General features: G+C 34.0%; 1 protein-coding gene across 2 annotated transcripts in view; it reads right to left on the bottom strand.

The window, feature by feature from the left end:
- Positions 1-23,253, bottom strand: part of LOC114295455 (SEC12-like protein 2) — a 28,134-nt gene extending 4,881 nt beyond the window's left edge. Inside the window, exons 1-9 of one of the 2 annotated variants that reach the window (XM_028239684.2) lie at positions 22,803-23,253; positions 19,078-19,172; positions 9,625-9,775; positions 7,457-7,548; positions 7,242-7,341; positions 6,759-6,834; positions 6,529-6,649; positions 1,228-1,344; positions 1,046-1,113 (exon numbers count right to left, since the gene is read on the bottom strand). In XM_028239684.2, the coding sequence (XP_028095485.2) occupies positions 1,046-1,113; positions 1,228-1,344; positions 6,529-6,649; positions 6,759-6,834; positions 7,242-7,341; positions 7,457-7,548; positions 9,625-9,775; positions 19,078-19,172; positions 22,803-23,078 (1,096 nt within the window). In that variant the 5' untranslated portion in view covers positions 23,079-23,253. The remainder of the gene's footprint in view (positions 1-1,045; positions 1,114-1,227; positions 1,345-6,528; positions 6,650-6,758; positions 6,835-7,241; positions 7,342-7,456; positions 7,549-9,624; positions 9,776-19,077; positions 19,173-22,802) is intronic. The other variant, XM_082894050.1, reaches the window with a different exon arrangement.
- Positions 23,254-24,035: the final 782 nt, after the last annotated feature.

Here is a 24,035-nt window from a genome sequence, read left to right as displayed (position 1 = left end):
AGTAGCAATGGTTGTTAGGTTCCCAACTTCCAAGAATATTTTTGATTTAGTTAATATCCTAGATCATCTGACACTATTGTCTCATCCTTCATCTTTTCTCTCTCTGTTTGTTTTGTCTTAATTTTCTCTCTTTATATGTGAAAAAATTTCAACTGTTTTTCAATCTCTCTGTCCTTATGTTTGTTTTCATTAGATACTTTTCCCTTTTCTTTTCTTTTTCTTTTCCTCCCTTTTGGTACTTGGATAAGAATTCCAATCATTGAGAAAGAGAGCTATTTTCTTCATATACATAAATAAAGATACATATATACACTGGGTCAAAATTGGGTCCATTTTAACTTTTTGTGTTTACCTGTGTAGTACATATGCTATATGGAACTGTATACATATAATAAATATGACCAGAAGTCACTTGAAAAGGAAGAGGGAATGGGGAACCATATCCAAAAAGAGTAGACCATCTGCCACCTTACAAAAAAAGAGTAGACTCGTCAAATTGGTTACCCATATCCAACCCGACCAGTCTTGACTCAACCCAAACAGAACTCCCTCATTAATTGGGTGGGTTTGGGGTTGCTTCGTTCTAATCAGTACCCGTTTTGACTCATCCCAAAAGCCCACCCAATTTACCACCCCAACCTTCCATGATCAGTCAATGGGTTGGGTTTTTTCGGTTTTGAGAGTGAATTCTTGCCTTTAAACTCAATTATTTTAATGATACAATTTCATACTTTACCCTAACCATGACAGTTTTGAGCTACCTAGCCATATACTTTATCATACCTTATCAATGCTTTCCCAAATTTTTTTTATTAAAATCGGATTGGACCAAATATAATCGGTTCGGGTAATTTTGCCATCCCTTCATATCTAGTTGGTTCTATTAAATACACAGCTGATGGATCTCAAATCTTAGCTTAGATCCAATTTTGGGCTGTGGTTGGCTTTCTAAACTGTAAACCAGGCTAATCATTTCCAAGTTGATTGGGGATAATATTCACACAGTTTATTTCTCCAGTATCAGGAAATTGGAGGAGGAACATACCACTTTTCTTCTTGTCCTTGATTAGAGTTACCCTTGCACTTGAATCCATGGACGCAGAGACCAAAGCCCTATTTAAAAGGCACATGCTTCCCTATTAGCAACATTTCATAGATAGCACAGCCACACTACAGCACAAGCATTGATTAATGAAGGGATATAAAATGGACTAGCAGTATTAAAACCTTGAATCTTGGGAGAACATCAACGCAGTTACAAGGCCAAGGTGTGCTTTTCTAACCATGTTCTGCACGCGCATACTGGCAGAATTTACAATTAAAATGTCCCCTTGAATTGTTCCTCTGCATGTTGATCAATGAAAAGCATAAATACTAAATTCAGAGTACTTGAAAAAAACATATGATAAGATTTTGACTGATATAGGTAGCATTGTAGGCCAAATTTTTTATTTATTTTTGATTGGCACCGGGGTGTCCGGATCAAAGCCAGACTAATCCCCAAAGGTGCATAGGCCCTCAGCAAGGAGTTTCCCGCAAGTGCACCATGGTTACTTCAAGGGTTTTCCACCAATTCCTTAATTAGTCTTTTCTTAAATAAAGGAGACCAATGCCAGAGCTTCACGAGTAGTAGTTGTTATTACTACTAGTATTACAAGTTATTACTTCTACTACTGACACTAGCCCTTTGTAACTCTAACCAACACCATAAATTTTACCAACCTTCTAGCTACAGAACTTTTAATTGCAACCCTAAAAGAAGATTTCGTTTCTGGTGCCCCGCATCTGTTAGAATTTATAGGAGTATTCTTTCCGCTCGTCCTGTGTCAGTCTGATCTGATCTCTTACTTTGGTTATATTTTGGATGGAAGCACCGTGTTATGGATTTTCAGCTTCATGATTTTTGGCATGGAGCTGTAGTTAAACAGAGAATAGAAGAAATTATGGGGCTGCCAATATAACTAAGGCTGTTATAAATTATTTTGAACTCAAGGATGTAATCATGGTAGGCAAGGAATTGGAGTTGTGCAGTAGGATTCCTAGGGTTGAGAAAAAGGCTTTAGACTGGTTTTGCAAATTAATGCTTAAAGGTTCCGAAAGCTGAAAGAAGAAGAAGAAGATTGCATCACAGCACAAGAGAGTTTCTCAAACTAAGACATTTTCACTATTGTATTAGAAACATTACATGACTTTACATAGGTTTCGAAGGACTTCAAACCTAATAAGGCTTCCTATTTTGGAAACTAAGCCTTTACTTCAAAACTCATCTTCACCAAATAAAAAACATACAGAAAGGCCTAATAACATAACAAATATCAATAAAAAATTATAAAATAAGATTTCACTATTTTACTAAGGCTAAAAACTTGATTGTACTACTGCATACTTCCAATTGGCCTATACCTTAAAAACATGGCAATTTAAAAATAAAAAAACCCTAAAAAGCATGGACATTTTTAAAAGGGTGTTGTGTCATGTTGGGCACGTGTTGGCTAAGAAGCACAAACACATCTATGGAGGAGGCTTGTTGTATTGGACACCAACACTCTCAAGGATACTCCTAAAAACGTGTCCAACACTTCTTCCACGCACCTTAATTAAAATTTTAAATTCATAATTTCAAATACATCACACACACTTTGGTGACAGTTCTTGAATCCTCCGAACATGACTTATGTGAAGAATCTTTTAATAGTAACAATGTGCACTCATGGTTATCAGAATCCCGATCTGGATCTTACGATCCTACGATCTTACGATCCATTTAAGTACAATCGATCCGAATCGTGTAAAAATCTCCTTATAGGTAGGATCTTTCGATCCTGGTAGTGGGATCTTATAGGATCATGGAATCCCGATCCGAATCCGATCCTATCCGATCCAATTTACAAGCCTTATTTTGTATTGTATAACATACTTTATTGTAAATTTTATGTTTATTGTCTAAATACCAATTTACGTGGTCAAAATAAATGATAAAAATTAAGTCGTATTGAATCAAATAGACTAAGAAAAACAAACTAAGAAACAAACATTCAAATATTGCGGTAATTTAAGAAAATTAAATAGTCGGAGAAACAAACTTAGCTTTAGCGGAGTCTGACGAGGGTAAGATGATTGCAACTTTATTCCAATTTTTGGAGAGATTATTTTTGTGACTTGAATCTGCTCCACCAGGGATGCTAACGACAAATCTTATCATTTGGTTAAGCTACTCTTTTGAGTTCTTAATCTATTTTCATATCCAACTTTATTAAATATTTTTTCTTCACTTTTTATGCATTATTGTAGATTGTGAATTATTTTGTTATAGAATTCTTCTTCTTCTTCACCTTCTTTTTTGATAAAATACAAAACTTTTACCATCGAGTTTTCTATTGTATATTATTATATGTACATTTTACATAGAGTATTATATTTTTCACAATATTTTCACTTCTTTTTAATAAAATATAGGCTCATTTTGTGTATACTTTATAATAAATATTTATTTAAATTAAATTATTATGTAATTTGTCTTTTTCGGTAGGATCTTACGATCCTCGATCCGATTCTACGATCCGATCCTATAAACATCTCCAACGATCCAACGTAGGATCCCGATTTTAACAACCTCTAAATATGTTTTGAAACATTTATAAGAGAAATAAATCATGTGTATTTCAATGTCTACAATTATTTTACACTCTAAATATGTTTGAAACATTTATAAAATGAATATATCATGTATATTTCAATGTTCTACAACTACAATTATTTTGCATTCTTTAGAATACAAACGTTATGTGAATGATATCTTGATATTTAAGTTATGGAATGTATGACTTTTTAACATTAATTAGTATTATGTTCCTTTTCTTCATTGCCTTTGAATAAACTATTCACATATTTAAGATATAATACATTTATAAAAAAAATATATATATATATATAATTTTGTAGCATGTCCCATGCATATCTTGTCCTACATTTTCGAAATTTGCCTTGTTGGCATGTCCGTGTGGTGTCGTGTGTCCGTATCCGTGTCCATGCTACTTAGTGTGTCAGACACTGTCACTCATCAAATACTACCAACACATGTTTACACACATCCAAACATATGATATTATTTTTAGAAATTAGACACCCATCACACACTTATAGGGAACACACATGTCTATTATCGCTTAGAAAAATGAGACACAACATAATTTTGAAGAGAGAAACTTGGAAACCAATGATTAAAATCTCAAGAATGTGGATTTGTATCTATTAATCCCTTCTCTTTTGGTCTTTTTAGTTTTACGAACTGTAGAACCTCAAACTTTTAATTTGTCTGTGAATAAAATTTTTAAAGATTGATATTAACTCCTTTTGTTCATAGTATTTTCTAGTATATAGAAAAGTACATACACAAACACAAATATGCCAACACGGCAATTTTCAAAAAATGAAGATACGATATGTGTAGACACAAAATATATAATTTTAGATATTATTATATTTCATATATATGAATACTCAAATATAATTAACAAAAATAAAACATAACACAATTTCTAAAGTTTAAATGAGGAATTAATACATAAAAAAAATTGCCAAAGTGCAAATAGGTAAGTGCTTTGAGATGTATAAAAAATACCTTGAGATTCTAACTGTTTTGGTATTTCTTTCTCTTAATGACAACCCATTGGGGGGTTGTTAGCATCACCCTAAATATAGATCTACATTGTTTTTCTTTTATCACGGGATTTTAAGTTATTTTGTTGACACTTGTAATTTGTTCCATTTGTGTCTAAGTGATCAATATGTGTCCCCCAAGTGTTCAGGTCTATTTTTTTTTATATTAATAATAGGACAAGTTTGTAGATGTAACTAACTAATGTAGCCTTCTGTGAGAAGGCTGGAGCCAAGCACTTTTTTGTTGCTAGTTCAACAACCATCAAACAAAAACAGCTCTATAACCAAGCAAGAAAGATGGGCTCAATTTGGATCTTTTTAACATCATCCTTAAACGTATCAAAAGGGTACATAATTAACTAGACCATAGCAACACTTATAAAACAACTTGAAACAAAAGGGTAGGTTCCTTATAAAAGATATGATCTAATTAAGTATCTACCCTTTTGTTCTCTGACACTTGTAAGGCAAAGATTCAAAAGATCAAGGCCAAATATTGAGCCTGTTGAACAACAATCACCTATAAAAGCCATTATGAAAATTAGGGCAACAATATTTTTCATTCTTATTTTGTAAGACAAGAAGCTACCTTTATAATACTTCTATGAACCATTTTCCTTGTTTTCTCCTATTGATTTCTTTTCTCTAATTTTAGTTTCTCCCTCCCTTAGTTGTGGAGTGATCTTCATTTGGTAATTGTTGAGCTAGCAACAAAACACTGTTTGGCTCCAACCTTATCACAACAGGCTGCATTACCGACAGGTGTCAAGAATTGTCTGACGAGTGTCAGTGTCCTATACGAACATGCCGCCTTTGTAGAAGTGTTTGTTTTACTTGGTAGAACACGAATGATGATTTCTAACTATTTTTAATAACAACCTTCCTCTTATTTTATTCCTCAAATTTTTTCCAAAGTTCCTCTTACCTTCGAGAAGATAGTGAAGGGTTGAACTTCTACCCCATGTTACATTGATCTTCTAAATTTGTAAAGTACCTATGTCAGACATTCAGACATTTGAGTAAGGGTATGGGATGTGTGACACGAGTCTGTCATGTCTAGTTGAACATGCATACACCCATTAATTATGCCTAAGTAGGCAAATTTGAATCATAATTAAGCATTTGTAAAAACCATTTTATCCCCAACAAAATAAAATTCTCCAATGCAGATTGGAATAGCTGTCCTGATAGAAAAGAGTCTACTATTAGCTTTTGTGTATTTCTTGAAAAATCCTACCGACTTGGGTTTGCAAAAAAGCAACCATCTATTTCCAATAGTACGAGGCACTCATCCTTACTACCTCTAAACTGTTATGGCTAAGTATTAAAGAAACATAGCATCTAGCTGTTTTTTGGTATCCTTCGATGTGAGAATTAGATGAATTTGACACAATAGCTGCACCCAACACCCATATCTAGTTGTTACCCAACATAATCTTTCTTAAGCAAGTACTCTTGTTACTATCCTTTAGGCATTTTTAGATATTAAAATAAAAAAATAAAAAAATATATTACCAGGCCAAAAAATGATGTCATTCCCCAATTCTTATTGATTGTTTAAAACCACCCTTTTACTAGCTTTCTTAATTGGCTTTGCTTTCTTCTAGCTTTTGGTTTTGGAATTTGGTAAAAGGGTCACAAACTGACCTAAATGCCCATATATATAAAATAAAAAGAAAGAAAGAAAGAAAGAAAGAAAGAAAGAAAGAAAGCCCATTGAAAATTCGGCTTTTACCCTGACCACAAATAGTCCCCCCCTTTTCAATAAGCACCACAAACATGCCCTCAGAACCACACGCATGCTATCTTAAAGGGACAATGGAAATCTCTCTCATAGAACCTAACACAAAATAAAATAAGAATTCTTACATTGCAAGGAGCTTTCCATCAGCTGAAACATTGAAAGCAGAAATTGGGTCTCGAATAATGTGCTTTGAGCTCACCCTCCTCCATGAGGAAGTGTCCCATTTCACAATATTTCCACCTTGACCTATGTAAGCAGAAAGTGATTCATGATTCTTAGTTCACAATACAATTTAATAAGAAGTAACTTTCTTTAGATGGAAAAAGGAGGAAGGCATCTGATACTAAATATGCACCTCGCATAGCAGTGATATATAGAACCTGTTTGTTGTCACTATTTTGTGAGAATCTGCAGAAACCAAAATGCTCATCCTGGACAGGACAACATATCAAATTAGTTGCACAACCACAATACACACAGAAAACTAGCAGTTCAGGAAGAACTTGGCTGTTTTCAGGGAAAAAAAAAAATCCATTTCTGTCAAACACAGAGTCAGGTTTTTAAGGTCATCATCTAAAGGCCCCACAAAGAGTTATGACAGGTCAATTCATTAGGTCAGTCAGATAATTGTAATAATTCGATTTCCATTCCAGCATAAACAGGATCAATTGGTTGGATGTATCATGCACAGCATGTTAAGAAATTGACTAACCACTGAAAAATTGTGAGCTGGAAGACCTTGCTTGGACAAATAAAATCAGCGATTCTGCTAATTCACCAAGGGTTTGTATAAAACTTAGTTCACTAGATATGTTTTTAAGTACACATCATTACTCACATTTTCCTTTGATAAAGAAGCTACAGGTGTCAATGCTGTTACATCCCAAATCCTACCAGGACCACCACCTCCAACTGAGACAAGAAACTTCCCATCAGGGCTGCATGACATGGCCAAACCCCACTGTCAGCAAAAGAACATTACACATGAAGAATTTTTTTTAACAATGAAAATCAAGAGGCTTAAGTTAATTTAGTGAAGCTATTACTGTGAACCTGAAATCTAAGTCCTTCACAGAGGTATGAGCATTGGCTTCGTCAAGAATAATTTCCATGCTAGGCCACTTGAAAACCCTCAACTTTCCATCCTGTACTGCACCAAAATAGGATCATCATATAGTAACCAGCATTCAACTTCTATGTTACATGGACTTGGGTACGGGTGTTGGGTGCAGGTATATATCTAGAAGTTGGATTCGTCAAATTATAAATTTAAAGGTACGCGGACTCGGCAAAAAAATATCATATTTTTATATTTTTAATCAAGTATGTGAGATAAAATGGTGCTATATGTAACTTATAGTGTCAAAAAGACATTCCTAGCAATTATACAACAATATGCACATATAATAATAGTGTTATATACAATTACATAAGAACGTCCGTTGAAAAGTATCCGACACATATCCCATACCCTTGTTCGAGTGTTGGGTGTCCAACATGGGGATTTGATTTATTTTGAAGAGTCTGTGTAACATAGTTCAACTTTACTGTCTCAAAAAAGGGTGGGTGAAGCACAGAACTATAGATTGCATGTTTACAGAAATAACAATACAACCACAAAAATTCAGCTTCTTTAATCCAGAGGTGGGTCCACCTTTATCAGAAGGATCATTTTTCTGCCCTGCGTGAAAATTTAATCAGTTGCATAATCTAAGATCTGCATCTGGTGGAGAAAGACGACAAACTACCAGGAAACTATGTGGCTGTGTTTGTTCCCATGGAATGAAGCAATTCCATTGTTTAACAAAGAAAAAAAAAAAAAAAAAAGGACCAATAAAAGAATAGGACAAGAAAAATTCAATTTGCACGTCTTTTTAGTTCAGCCAAACAATTCTTCCATTCAAACATCTTCCCGACAGCTAAGGAAGAACAAAATGGGCCTGATAAGATTATGAGATAGTCAAGCATCACAGGGTCTGCTGTGCTTGACTGTAGAGCAAGTTTCAATTCAGAGCAACAAGTCAACAAAAAATAAAAAATAAAAAATAAAAAATAGATTTGGTTATAAACCCAAAACAATATTCCCTCACATGGCTAGGAAAGATGGAAGAGGCTGCTAGTACGGGGGAAAATTACAGGTGGAAACATGGAAACCCTAATCCTTCGGAGGTGCAAAGGTCTACACAAAGTAAGAGGCACCTAAACAGTATGTGTCTCTGCGTGTGCACATAGTAGCAGCTAGTATGGGGTGCAAGCAGGGAAATATTTATCCATGGAAGTTAAACGTCTACAGCATGTAAAAGGTGTCTAAAAGCTTACCTCTCTGCCAGGGCATGTTTATGTTCATGTGCAACGAATAATTAGAAGAGAGATGTTCTTTAAATGTTCAAAAAATTAAGCACGACTGTAATGAATGGAAAAACTCTTTTTACGTTAAATTTTTACAGAGGAATGCATTTTCAGCTTTTCCCGAGCATTATAAACTATTTTTCAAATTGAGCAATTCATTAATAACTTGGACATATTTCAAGTCCAATTAGATTCTTCCATAATATCATGTTTGTTCGAAACGACTAAATCCCATATAAGGTTCACAGTATGAAGTGCAGAATCTGTAATTGTAATTCTGTAGCAAAAGCATATGTTTAAAAAGATTCATCAATACAAGGAAGAGTCCAGAAGGCCATATGTGACCATAATCAAACGAAACTTTGTTTACAACTCTAGTGTTTTTTTTCTTTGTTAATATTGTAACATAATATTTATCCCATGCTACAATTTGTGTCTAGCCCTAACAAGAAGGCAGTAAAATTCCAATTTAAGAAAATGAGAATACTTTAACATCAGATAATCCAAGAACTTTTCCCTCAACTTCCATCTAGCATGAGCCTCAAACAATAAAATGTAGGATGACCATCTTGCTTATACAAAAACCAAACATGATGACAAGAATATAATGATCCTGTATGGTGCAGCCTCTAGCAAGCTGAAAGCTTATAATCAGAAAACAGAAGCAAAACACACTTCCCTTTTCTTTTCAATAATCAGCTTTTATTCAGCTTATTTCTGCTATTTTTGCCTAATAAGCTAGCAGAAGCTCCAGCAAACATTTTGGCAAATATTTAATAAAAGAAAAGCTATAAGCAGCTCCATATGCTGCACCAAACAGCAGCATGCAGCATGGGCTTTAAAAAAACAGCAGAATGAAAGATAAACTCTACCTCGCCTCCAAGAGCAAGTACAGAGCCCTCATTATTAAAAGTCAATGCTAACTGTTGTCCAACATCTTCCAGTTGGTTCAGGTCTTTGTCAGACAGTTTCAGTCCCAGTTTGTGAACTTCAGTGCTCTTTACTCCATCCCATTCAAACAGTCTTAAAAAAAAAAAAACCCAAGAAAAAATAAACTCATTACTAAGATCACAATTTGAAAGAATAATTTGAAAATCAGAATAGGTTTTCATCTACAAAGTATGGTTTGAATTATGTATTATTTCAACTTACAAGCATTGACATTTGTATTTTCTTCATTGCATATCATCAACTCTAAGCTAAGAAGCACAGATAAGTATCCAGACATGGTGTGGGGATACGTCTAAAATATATTATTTATATATTTTTATGTTCTATTTTTATGAGTATTATAGCAACAAACAACTAAATATAATAAAAAACAAACTAATTTAACATGAGAAAACCACTCAATCTAAGTCAAACATAATTCAATACACAACATACAATTTTGTCAATCATAAACCATTATATCACAAATGTCAAGCATTTAATTTAATTTAACAGCGAATAGATTATTCACAAAAAATTAAATACCACAGGTCAAACGTGTCCTAGGGCGTGTTCGGAGCTAGGACATGAGTGACTATGATGCGTACAAACCAAGCCTTGCGTTGTGTCTCAATCAATTGAGGTCAGCTATTTGAATATTTTTCTCTATTATGTTCTATCAAGGGTCACACACTCAGTTAAATTAAGTAAATTCATATCCGTCTTTACTACATTACCTAATGTCAATCTAGGTTTCTCCCCTCCCCTTACCATTTCCTTCAATCGAGATCCTATTGCACTTTGTCACCGTTGCCTCTATCAATCTTCATTGTGTATGACCAAACCATTTTAGACTAATCACGCTAGCTTATTTCAATTGGTACTGCTCCAAAGTCTTACCATTTCAAAAATGAATTCATTTCTAATTCTATCTTTCTGGTCTTACCCTACACATCCGCCTCAACATCCTCATCTTAGCTACACTCGTTTTTTGTGTTCTTTCTTAGTCGCCCAACATTCTGCTAAGTGCCAAAATGTTACACAGTTAGGCCCCCCCAAAATACACTACATGAGTCCATAATTCTGCGTTATTTGATAGCTTTGTGTTGTTTCATACATTTGTAGGTTTTCCAAGTCTTTATACTCAAATGACATGAGTAGGATGATTTTTTGAAAGGCTTACATGGACTTCTGGAAGAAAGAATTATACAATCAAATTTAAGAACAAAATTTTGAATTTTTCAGTTGGAAGTTTCTCTCTGCAGCAGTTGGTATTTTAAGTATATCTCCATACGATATCAGACTGAGTTGATTCAAGCGGCATGGAAATAACTTAAAGGCTTACAAATCATTGTATAACAACAATTTTCCAATTCAGCCATATTGGGGGTCAGAATGGGAGAACATTCAGGGCAAAGAATCTGAAAATCTGCATTCAAGACAGATTACATGCATCAACTTTGAAAATCATATTTCAATCATTTCAAGTCCAAACAATGCAAATTTTGTGTCTACATTGAAGCCCTAGAAGTCTAGTTTCAGATGGAACTAACCTCATGTCAAAATTTGTAGCATGGAGTCATATATGAATAAAAGATCAGACAACTCATGTGTTCAACAATTAGCCACAATATTTGACTTCTCAAATCTTCCATTTAAACCATGTTGTATTTATGACCATATCCCTAAATATTTGGAGAGGAAAAACTTTGTACATGTATTTCGTCTATAGATAGAGAGGTTGGGTTGATCAAAAAGGAGGAGAGTTGTAGAAAATCAAGTGAAGAGAAAGTTTTCTTCTAAGCTCTCTTCTAAGAGAGTTATGGAAATTTCCACAATCATGTAACTTCTCATTCTTAGGGCTTAGATGAAGCCTCACTCAAGGAACACTTGAGGTTTTGTAATTAATTCTTTGGGTGTAAAGTTTGGATAATAATTGTATAACATTTAAAGCTTTTTGTGCATTCATCACTGTTTTATCTCACTTGTGTTTGATTTCCGATGCAATAATTTTATGTGCATATATTGGGATCCTAAGATAAATCATACCCAGAGAAGATGGATCATTCCTACGGTAGTAGTTTTAGTTTTAGCGTAAGACGTTTCGTACTAACTAAAAATGGTCTACGCCTAAAGTTTCAGTATATGAATTTTTAGACAATCATAATGTTTGGTTTTGAAGTTTTCAAAAATAGTTAGTTTTCAATCCGTATTTTTTTGTTTTTAGTGAATTTTTTAAATATTACAATGTTTTTTACTTTTTAGATCCACTTAATCTAAATACACTTAAAAACAATAAATTTTATGAAAAAATTACAAAATTCACTAAATACTATAACAAATTCAAAAAAGAAAAAAGAAAAAAAAAATTTAATACATTTTCGTTTTTTTTTTTTTGTATTTATTGAATTTTTAAGAGATTTCTTCACAATTTTTTATTTTTTTTTTTACTTTTTTAGTACATCTAGATTAGATGGACCTAAAAAATAATAATAATAAATTGACCAAAATATTAAAAAAAAAATTCACTAAAAATAAAAATTACAGATTCAAAACTCAAAAATTATTTTTGAAAATTCAAAACCAAACAGATAGTTATAATGGATTACAATTATCTGACTAAATAATTTCTCAAGAATGGTTACAATTGCCTCATTTTATGTGAGTAGCAGTGGATTCGATCACCCTAAGTATTTTTTCTCAACTGAACTCCATCATTCTTTTTTACCTACTAGTCAATTTCACGAAATTTACATCGTCAATTTTTTTTTGAACAAGTAACAACAATTTTTTATTTTAGGCACTTTAGTCAATACAATCCCTGTAGTACGACACCCATACTGATGTAGGACAGCACAATAAGGGCTTTTTTGGGGCTGAGAAAGCACTAAAATTTAAGAAAGAAAGGAAACAGAGGAAGATATGTCTAGGAATCACTCCTAGAATCTCTTGGGCATCACACCTAGGGTTAGGGTTGCATCACACAAACCCAAAAGAGGCTTCAAAGCTCTAAAAATTCTACAATATATCAACTCTATTCAATTATTAGTATTACATGGCTTTATATAGAATTAAGAGACTTCCTAAACCAACTAGAACAAAAAAATAAAAATAAAAAAACTATGATTTCCAAAGCCAATTTAAGACCAAATAAGAAACAAAAATAAAAATCAATTAAAAAACTTGACCCACAAGAGAACTCATGGGTGATTCTTACAACCCATGTCAGCAAATATAAAAATTATCAAAATAACCCTATCCTAAAAATTCTATAAAAAATAAATAAATAAATAATCATAAAATAAGACTAATAATACTAGAAACATAATTATATAAGATTCCTATTAAATTCAACTTCAAGTTTTAAAGTGTTAAGGCATAAGAATCTACAAGTTTTGATATTGAATCCATGAGTTCACATTAAAATATCAAGTTGGCAGTATCATTTCTCCTTCAGTGGAGGTAGTAATTGAAGCAACAAGATGTTTTCAACTCTAAAGTTGAATTTTTTTGGAATGTCAAAATCAATTGAAGTAAAAGATGAACTCTTAAATTGATCCAAGTGTAGATTTGCAAAATCTGCTAATCCATTCCATTCTCTTTTAGCTTTGCAATGTTACTGCTTGCAATCAATTTGAATGCTCTTGCTTGTATCAACAATCATCGATTCCATATTCTCAACCTTTTTCTCAACCAAAATGTCGTTATGCAATTCAATTTTGCAATCCACTTGGAACCACATAAAAAATTCAGGTAACACGTTGGTGACCTTGAAAGACATATTTTGCTCAGAATCAGCCTTTGGTTGCTTTAATTTTTCAGCCTCTACAGCTTGTATGGTATCCAAATCTTCAATTTGATCTCTGGTCTCTTCTTGAACAATTTGGGAATTCACTTGTAGCACTTCTACTCCATGAATGGGAACCTTTTTATCCTTAATAATCTGGTCTTCTTTTGTTTGGGACAAGATCTGACTGTTTTCTTTTGCTTGTAATTTCAGTTGCGCATCTTTGACAACATTCTTTGGTTTCGGTACTACTTGTGATGCACGTCTCACACAATTTTGTGGTTGTTGCAGCAATCCTCCCGTTATAGGAGGCTTCAAAACTATAGATTTCTCCTTAAATTTTACAAAAAACTCAAATCTTATAGTCGTTTCAATATCATCTTCAAAATCTTCTAAATATGCATGAGACATCTCTTCTTTTATTCCAAATCTCAACCCACTTTTGAAATGAGCAACAATCATCCGTCCACTTTCTATCACTCTAGATTTGATCATAAAAAATAAAAAAAAATAAAAAAAAATTCCTTGTATTTTGATTGCATAATTAATCAAACGCATATCACATTGCTCAAGAGCATACAATTGATCAAGAAAATCATGTTGAAGATCTCTTAGATGAATTTCTTCTCTAAGAAGTGTTTTACCCTCTTCCCAAGTCAATCTACTTATATAGTACTTGCTTGGTTTGTATCTCAAGATACAATTTTCGAGAAAAATTTTCAAAAATTTTGTTTCATTCAAAATTTTTGAAAAAAAAATTCCAAAACTCTCTCTTTCTTATACATCAATCAATTACTTTTTCTCTCTCCTCTCTCCTCCTCAATTACTTTTTCTCTCACACACATCTACTCAACTACAACAAAATATCAAATCATCCCAAACTTCCAACCTCCAAAACTATTTTCAAAATATACAACCAATTGAAAAGCCTAGGTATAAGGCTCCAGTTTCCCTCTCCTTAAAACCCAGGTATTAAGGAGATGGAAACTAGAGCCTTATAACCAGTACAGATGGGGCAATTCCAAGCAATGTGGGACACATTCCAACACACTCTCCTGGACTACAACATACACTAGCCGGACAAACGGCACACCAATCACAAGCCCAATCAACCTCTGATACCAAATTGAAAAACCCAACCCACAATTCTCCTTAAAACCCAGATATTAAGGAGAGGAAAATTGAAACCTTATAACTAGCACAGATGAGGCAACTCCAGTCGTGTGGGACATTCCAGCACAACCAAACAAACCAAAAAAAATTTTAAACTCTCTCCAAATTTTTGTTTGAAAATTTATCTCAAAACACAAACCAAACACACCCATAAGATCTCCCACAATGTGAAAACATCATGGGGAAACCTTACGCTCTGATACCAAACTGATGACAACGCTGCAAGGGCTGTTCTAGGCTGAGAAAGAACTGAAATTTAAGAAAGATAGGAAGAAAAGGAAGATAAGTCTAGGAATCACTCCTAGATCTATGGTATGACACCTATACTGATGTAGGACAGCACTGCAAGGGCTGTTTTGGGGCTGAGAAAGCGCTGAAATTTAAGAAACAAAAGAAATAGATGAAGATAGGTCTAAGAATCACTATTAGAATCCCTTAGGCATCACACCTAGGGTCAGGGTTGCATCACACGAAACCCAAAATAGGTTTCAAAGTTTTAAAAATTCTATAAAATATCAACTCTATTCAATTATAAGCATTATAAGGCTTTACATAGAACTAGGAGACTTTCTAAACTATCTAGAACCGAAAAAGGAAACTACTAAAACTATTTTGACTTCGAAAGCCATAAATAAAAATCAATTAAAGAACTTGACCGACATGATAACCCATGGGCGACCCCTACAACCAATGTTAGTAAATGTAAAAATTACCAAAATATCCCTGACCTAAAAATCATAAAAATTATAAAAATAATCATAAAATAAAACTCTAATAAAACTAGAAACATAATTATATAAGATTTCTATCAATTTCTCTTTGAAATAATGCCAATGTCCAAACATTTCTATCAATTTCTTTTTGAAATCATGGCAATGTCCAAGTATGCTTGGTTTATGTTTCGGCATCATTCTTGTCTTCCAGAGTTAAATTATTTATGAACATGGGCTAGAGCGTTGTCTTGGGCTTCTTAGGGCATCTTCTCGTACTCCTAAAAGTCTTAGAATACTCCCAAACTCAAAAAGGACTGGACAATCCACCCAAGCAATTAGAATCATACTTCACTCCTTCCACGTGCACTAACTCTTCATGTATCTGCCTATATGTTGTGACAGCTAGACAATATGAGATTAATCCAACATTATCCAAATGCTTCCATCTTTTTATGGACTTAATAATGAATATCTATAGACCTAGATGAGTTCCTAGAAATTTGTACCATGGTCAAGTTGCAGAATTTTACAGACAATGCCCTTAGGTTGCAATTGTTTCCTTTTTTTCTTAAGGATAGAGCCAAGTATTGCTCAATTCCTTGGCATCCGATTCTATAACCTCATGGGTCGAATTTCAATAGGAATTTCTAAAAACATACTTTCCCATTGGCAAAACCAACCAAATGCCGCCATTATTTGTATTGGTCAAATTAATGGTGAGGAATTTCATGGAACTTGGGAAAGGTCTGGGGATTTTCTTCACAAGTGTCCCCATCACGCAGTGTAGAAGTGGGAATTGGTCTAATGTTTTTGAGATGGTTTGCCTGATCAATTTTGGCAAATGGACAATGCCTCTTGTGGTGGAACTTTCTTAAGTAAAAATGAAGATGAGGCATGGAAGTTATTTGAAGTTTTAAGTGAAAATTCCATTCACCGTGCATCTGTCAGTCGTTCTGTGTCACCTGCTTCCTCAAGTGCTCCAAAGCGGTTAGACAATTTGTGGGCGTCTCTGAAAGGGTAGACCTTTTGTCTAGAAAGGTTGATCGATTTCTCACAATGAGACACAGTTCAACCCAAATTCCAAACTCTAAAGAGGTGTGTAGTCCTACTCACTTGATGAGTGAATGTTTTATGGCCACTCAATTTCTAGAATTTCTCCAAGAGCAAGTGAATGCTATCCAGGAGTTCCCTAAACCAGTAAATAATCATTTTTCTAATACCTATAACCCAAGTTGGAGGAACCACCCCAATTTCGTGGACGCAACAAGTTCTGGGCAACTCTTTTGCTCAACACCAAGAACTAAAATTTTCCCAATCCACCGGCTTATGGCCCTACTCCACCGCAACAATAATTCCAACACTCTAATCCTCCTCCATCTCAAAGGCATTATGTGTTTTAGGATAAAGTGTTGATAGCTCTTCAAGGTCTAGAATCCAACACGCAATTGTCGCACTCCTACACTCAATCCATTGCCAAGCTAGAAGCCCAAGTGGGACAACTAGCTAATGCTCTTGGTAGGAGAGAGAAATGAAAACTACCAAGCCAATGAACAATCCAAAAAGTCAATACGTTGTTGAGAGTTCGCACGAAAATGATATATATCATGAGCAAACAAAAGCTATCACGACCCTAAAGAATGGACGAGTGATAGACGCTAGGCTTGGCAATGAAAATGGTAGTGAAAGTGAGACAGTTGACAATCTCAAAGGTACTAGAGTTGAGGAAACAAGTGTATCAAAGGGGGGACCACATTCCCTCTACTACTTCACCAAGTTTTGTTCAAACAATACCGTCTATGAAGCACGGATACGGGTACGAATACGGGTACTGGTACGATCTGGGTACGTCGATACAGTAAAATTAAAAAAAAATAGGGTACGAGTACAGCTTGGTACGCTTGTAAAAAAATATTTATTTTTAATTTAGAGTAATGCAAAACTTAATTAAATGGTTTAATTTGTTAAGGTCCAACCTATAATTAACATTTAATGCCAAAAGGAAAAGTATAAATCAAAATTAAATGTAAATATATTAAATAACTTACAAACCATAGTTTAATTTTAAAATTATGCTAAAATTAAAACAAAAACTAAAAAAGAAATCTAGTGAAATGAGTTTTATCTCTGTAGTAGAAGGAAAATATTGTTTCAATTGAGGTACAGTACGGCTTGAATATATACTAGGTACGTCTGGGTACGTCAAAAATTAAGAAGAAAAAATTTGGGTACGTGTTTCGTGTACCCGGGTACATATGCAGAAGTACCATACGAGGTATGATACACCGGTAAGTATCCGGTACGGATACAGCATGTTTTTTGAAGTACCCATGCTTCATAGAATACCATATATGCCAAAAGCATCATCCCTAACTTGTCTTGATACACCTTCTCCCTTGGTAAGAAAAGGAAAAAATGGAAGATTTGATGGAAGTATTCAAACAAGTCAACATCAACCTTCCCCTCCTTGATGCCATTAAGCAAGTTCCGGCTTATTTCAAATATCTTAAGGACATTTGTACTCACAAGCATAAGTCATGGACATGTGTCCAAGAAGGTCCTTTTCACTAAGCATGTGAGTTCAATTCTTCAGCACAACACTCCTCCAAAGTTCAAGGATCCTTGTGCTCCCATTAGCTCGTGTGTTGTAGGAAATCATCATCCTATAGAACGAGCACTCTTAGACTTAGGAGCGAGTGTAAACCTAGGAGTAGGAAAACATCATCATAGGAATAGTGACATCATCACATTATCAGACTAAAACAATATTATCTACGAATAACATACACCATGATACATCTGCTCATCCATAACTAAGGCAAATAAGTAAGGACTCAAGGTTGATTCTTGATGTAATCCTATAATAATTGGAAATTTACATGTTTCTCTTACAAATGACCTAATTGTAGCCACAATACCATCACACATGTCCTTTATTGCATCAATACACTCTTATCACTTTTTTTTTTTTTTTTTGGGCCAATAAGCATCGTATTATATGTCTAGGTACTCTATCATAAATTTTTTTTATTTATTAATCTATAAAAATCATATGAAGATTTTTTTTTTGCTCTTTGTACTTTTCTATTAATCTTCTCAGTATGTATATCGTTTGCATTGTTGATCTACCATGTGTCCCTAATATGTCCAACAAGAAAAAATAAAACAGACACGCCAAGTGGTGTGTCCGACATGTGTCTCCCAACAGTAACATATCAAACACATATCCTACATCCTTACCCTGTTATATTCTCTAGACACGGGTACTTTGAGGGAAAGAGAAAAATCCATGTAACATAGACTAAAACATATCATCTACGAACAACATTACACCACAGTACTTCATCTTGAATGTGCCAAGTTAACTCATCCATAATTAAGGCAAATAAGGACTTTAAGGCTGACCCTTGGTACATGTATACTCTTGTTCATATTTGAATTTCAAATTTCAATGTAACCAAGGTATGTATTAGAACCTTGTTATCCCTACTTGCACTCATTTGAATTTTCAATGTAACCAAGACGATGTAGGAAGAATATCAAACAAATAAGAATTTACCATGCATCTTTTGGAATCCCAAAGAAAGAATATCAAGCCCATTGTTCCGTTCTATGTATAAACATCTTAAGTTAGCTTATGTGACTTCATTAACCTCAAAAAAAATTTGCAATGTTTTGAATTGCAAGGTTCCTTGTCACTGAGAGAGGGAGAAAGAGAGATGTACCTGCAACTTTTAGGAAAAGAACAAATAATACAGTCTCCTCCAGGATGGACAGCCATTCTGTAAGGCAAATCAGGACCAGTTCCAAGCTTTGCTACCTAAAATAAAAGATTAATGAAGACATAAATCTTGTCAATAAAAGGCTAAAATTTTAGAATTTAAATCATGCGAACACTGCAACAAATCTCATATCATAGAATATAAAGTATTTTACACACAGTTGTAACTCTGTGGAATGGTATATGAGTACATTTAAAGAATCCTTGAAAGAAAGACCACGTGTAGGCAGCTTAAGTAATACTACATGGGCACATTCGGTTGGGCTTTCTTAACACACTGTTTAGTTGGGGCCCCTGGGGGGAAGAGAAGAGAAAAGAAGATGACTATTTAAAATCCTTTCATATTCCACAACTTGAAAATGGAGAAGTAAAGTGGTTCCAAGTACTTGAGAGAAATGATATGATTTGGAGAAACAGTCATATAGAACATTTTAGAATCAAGGGAGAGCCCCATCCTTTTACTTCCATCCCTTTCTCTTTGCATCTTCTTCTTTGGAATCAAACTTATGAAAGTTTTATAATCCTCTCTTCTCTTCTCTTCTCCTCACCTCCTCATTCTATTTTTTCTTCTTCTCCTAAATAAAGAACCAAATGGTGTATAGAGTTTCTTTACTACGCAATCAAGGATATATCTGTATTTTGCTAGTTGAAGCAAAAGTCAAAATTCAAGTAAGCAAAATGCTTTTTCTTTAAATAAAATTACATTCTACTTAAAAATAAGAGCATGGATGGAGAAAAATCTTCTGCAGCTGCCACAGCAAGGGTTCTAGAGGTGGTTATAGTTGCTTTGACTGACATTTTTCCATTTCCTGTACTTTCAAAAAATAAAAATAAAAATAAAAATCATGACAATTTTTTTCTTTTGGTAGCACTGGGTGCTTCAAAAATTACTCTTTAAGTTCTTGGAGAAAACTTGCAAAGAATGAAAGCAAATTTTGCTTGAAGAAAATAAAAATCCTTAAAAATTGTAGCCAAATGATGCCTATAAATCCAAGCCAACTTTTGTTTATCAAGTCCAATTGTATCATGGTAAGGGGTGGACTTTTTACAACCTCTTCTTTTAAAATTAAAATCCAAATGCTAGCTAAGGGTACTTTGATCAAGAATGCTGAATTGGAATACAAGATCCTATCACAGATGCCCATCAAAATTGCTAGTAACACGTTCATTATTCTATGCATTCCCTAATACTGATACTAATACTAATACTAATAATAGAATTAGAAAAAGAAAGGCTCATATTAGCTGAAACAAAACCAATGCCATAGTACATAATTCCTATTAAGACTCTCATGCTAAAAAGCCAACAAAAGGTTTGAAATTAAACACTAATATAAATAACTGGAGAAATAAATGATTTAATCAGATTTATTCACTGTGAATAGATTATTTTAGCCAAAACACATAGAAATTCCCGCAATGACCCAACAAATCCATATAGGCACCATATGTATATATATACTAGTAGTTGGACACACATGATTTGTAAAAAGTTTTAAAAAATATACGACATTGAAATATTTACACTCTATTTGGATAAAGAAATGAAATGATTGTAGTTTCTTAGGTGAGAAGAGAAAAGAAATGATTGTAATTTCTCACATTCTTGTTTGGATGAACAACGAATAAAAAAGGACACTACGGTTTTTTTATTTTATTTTATTTTATTTGTATTTAGAGGGATAATTTAGGTATTATAATTTATTTATTTATGGTAAATTATGATTTTATTTCACTAGCGAAGCTGCAAAAACAAACTGCTACAGAGACATACCCCTCAAAAACAAAAAAACGAACAGCGCAGGCTACAACTTACAAGCCGTTAACAAAGCAAAACAAAAAAGAGAAAAAAACAAATTAAGAAAACCTTACAAGACATGAACATAGAAAACTAAAACAAAACCAACAAGGAAAAAAACAAAAACAAAGATTATTTTAGCTTTGCAGGATAGAGGAAGGGATCCCCCCCCCCCCCCCCCCCAATCCATAAAAACTTCCCAATTCTGCATATTACTTTTAATCTCCTTTAGAGAATAGGCCCTAGTTCGTATATCCCTCATTATTTCATGCAGAATTAGATCCTGGTGTCTAGCTTTCAGCTTGAAGACTCTGTTTTTCCTTTCTAACCATGTCTGATACAAAGAACAAGCTAGAGAAAGTTTGGTTATGACAGTACTCAAATTCCTACTATTTCCTTGAGAGATAGCCCATTGAAGCTCCCCCGACCAGCCCATAGGATCTATATTAATACGACTCACTCGAAGCATTTTACTCCAAAGTTGTTTGAAAAAGGGACAGAGGAAGAAAAAAATATGTATAAATATTTTTTTTGGTACATTAGAAATTAGAAGAAAAGATGTTCATGGCTCTCATCCACAATACTACATAGACTGCATTTAGGATCAACCTGCATGCCCCATTTTAATAGTCTATCTTTAGTTGCTAACTTCTACCAGCAGATAAGCCAATGGATAAATGCCCATTTAGGAACATACCCTGTAAACCAAACTATATGACACCAAGCAACTTCCACCTTCACTGATCTAAGGGCCTCTCAAGCAGACTTATAGGAATAGGTACCACTAATTGAAGGCAGTCATACAATCTCATCATTTCTTGTTAGATTAGGCAAAAGATTTGAGGAGTTAAGGTCATAACTTGTTGAACAGCTCTATTCCTCATTCTAGCCCATTACCATCCATCAACATTCACTATTTCAGCAACGTTAGCATCCAGAGCTCTGCCAATGTTTTGTACAATGCTATCCCCAAACTGTTGATAGAGACAGCCTATAGGATGCCAATTGTCAAGCCATAAAATAGTAGATCTTCCATTACCTATTTTGTGCTTAATAAATGGCTGTCCAATCTCTCTGAGCTTGAAATTTTTCCTTGTAGTCCATGATGAATCAGTAGGAGGGTCTATAGACCACTTTGGTTAATTTTCCTTGTATTGTAATTGTTGTTGTAAAGAGTAATTTTGGTTTCTCACAAAATCTCACCACTTTTGGTGAGAAACAAAAAAGTTATGAAGGATTTTTCTTTCTCATCATTTATCTTTCTCATCATTTATCTTCTTTCTTACCATTTCTCACATCTTTAATCATTCCAAACAAGTGATAAGAAATTTCGTTCTCTCCCTTTCTTTTCTACCAAATCCCTCAATCCAAACAGAATGTTAATGTTATCGGATATGTAACACCACCATCTCATGTACCAAAAGTATAATTAATTTAAAAACTAAATATAGACGAAGATAAATCTTGACGCACATAACATTGATGTTTGTAATGCAAATATTCAAGCACAAAATGTAGAAAACTACATGTTTTTTGGCACTAGAAAAAGCATCCCCATGTCAATTCTTGGTGTAATGCGCATTATTAAAAACATTTCACTATTTTGATCTCTGGGAGATTTGGGAAGGCATTTGAAAACGGGAAAAGGTAAGTGAAATTTAAATAGAATATACTCTATTTCACCTAATTTCACACACAATTTATCTTTCCATTTTCAAATCCTTTCCCAAATCCCCTAATCAAACCCAACACAGCGTAAATGAGGGTAATCAAGTTGAGTAGTTGAATATGTACCAATATTCAAGTCAAAAATCTCTATTAAAAAATCCATATATACATAAATCATGAAAAGAGTAATTTGGGGGGCTCACAGGGTGATCGGAGAGGGAATTAGAGGCGGAATCAAAGTGGGAGAGGAGGAGAGCGTTGGGGATGCCGCTACGGCCTTCGCCACCGCCTCCGGCAAAGACGAGGTAGTTTTGAGGGGCGATCGACGGCGGGGATGGCTCGACGGAGGGTTCATCATCGGCGTCGGCGGTTGTAGGGTTGGGGGCAGATCTGAGTGCGTTCGGTGGGACCCACGAAGTTCCGTAGATAGGAACTCCGTATTTCTTGCAGTTGGGAGGAGAATCTGTGCTCTTTGCCATTTCTCTGTGTCCGAGAATCTGCAGTTGGGAGGAGAATCTGTGCGTTTGCTCTGAGAATCTCTTAAAACGCTATGTGAAGCTCCTGAGATTGAAAATGTTAGTGGTATTTATAGTCTCTGTCTGTGTTAGGCATCTCGGGCTTGGCAGAGATGAAAACATAAACGCCGTTTGTTTTAGGGTCAACAGATAGAAGGGAGGGTATTAACAGTGAGAGAATTAATAGTAAACGGATTATTAGTGAGGGAATTAATAGTGAAAGGATTAATAGTGAGAAATTATTAAATTATTTTTATATAAAATAATAAAATAAAATAAAAAATATAAAAATTAAACATTAATATTTTTAAAAAAATTCTCAATATATAAAAAATAAAAAAAATTCTAATATTCTCACTATTTTTTTAATACCATTTCTACCTCCTCACTATGAATTCCCCTTCCAAGGGTATTAGTAATATCAAGGTATTAGTAGTCTCAAGGCCATCTCTCAAAACAAACAAGGTATTAATAGTCTTAATCTCCTTCCTATAACCCCAAACAAACGGGGCCAAAGGCCATCTCTCAAAACAAACAAGGTATTAATAGTCTTAATCTCCTTCCTATAACCCCAAACAAACGGGGCCAAAGGGACAATTGTGCGGAGATAGCCTCACTGAATCAGGATCTCTCCTTTTTTTTTCTCGGTGACTCTCTACTTGTTGGTTTATTGGGTTTATTTTTTTGTCTAACTTAGATAATTCAAACCGTTTACATTTAAGATTTATTAAGTATATCATATTTGTAAAAAATCAAATTAATCAGATATTAGAAATTACATGTTCGGATCATCAAATTAAAAATCATTTTTTTTTAAATTTAATAAATAGTTTTTCGAACACATACTTTCTGATATCCGATCAACTTGATTTTTTATAAGTATGATATACTCAACAAATCTAAAAATGTGAACAATTCGAA

Source organism: Camellia sinensis, chromosome 11 (assembly GCF_055761805.1).
Source record: "Camellia sinensis isolate YWXY chromosome 11, ASM5576180v1, whole genome shotgun sequence".
NCBI classification, from domain to species: domain Eukaryota; kingdom Viridiplantae; phylum Streptophyta; class Magnoliopsida; order Ericales; family Theaceae; genus Camellia; species Camellia sinensis.
Note: the sequence above shows the minus strand (reverse complement) of the source record. Positions and strands in the feature narration are given on the sequence as shown.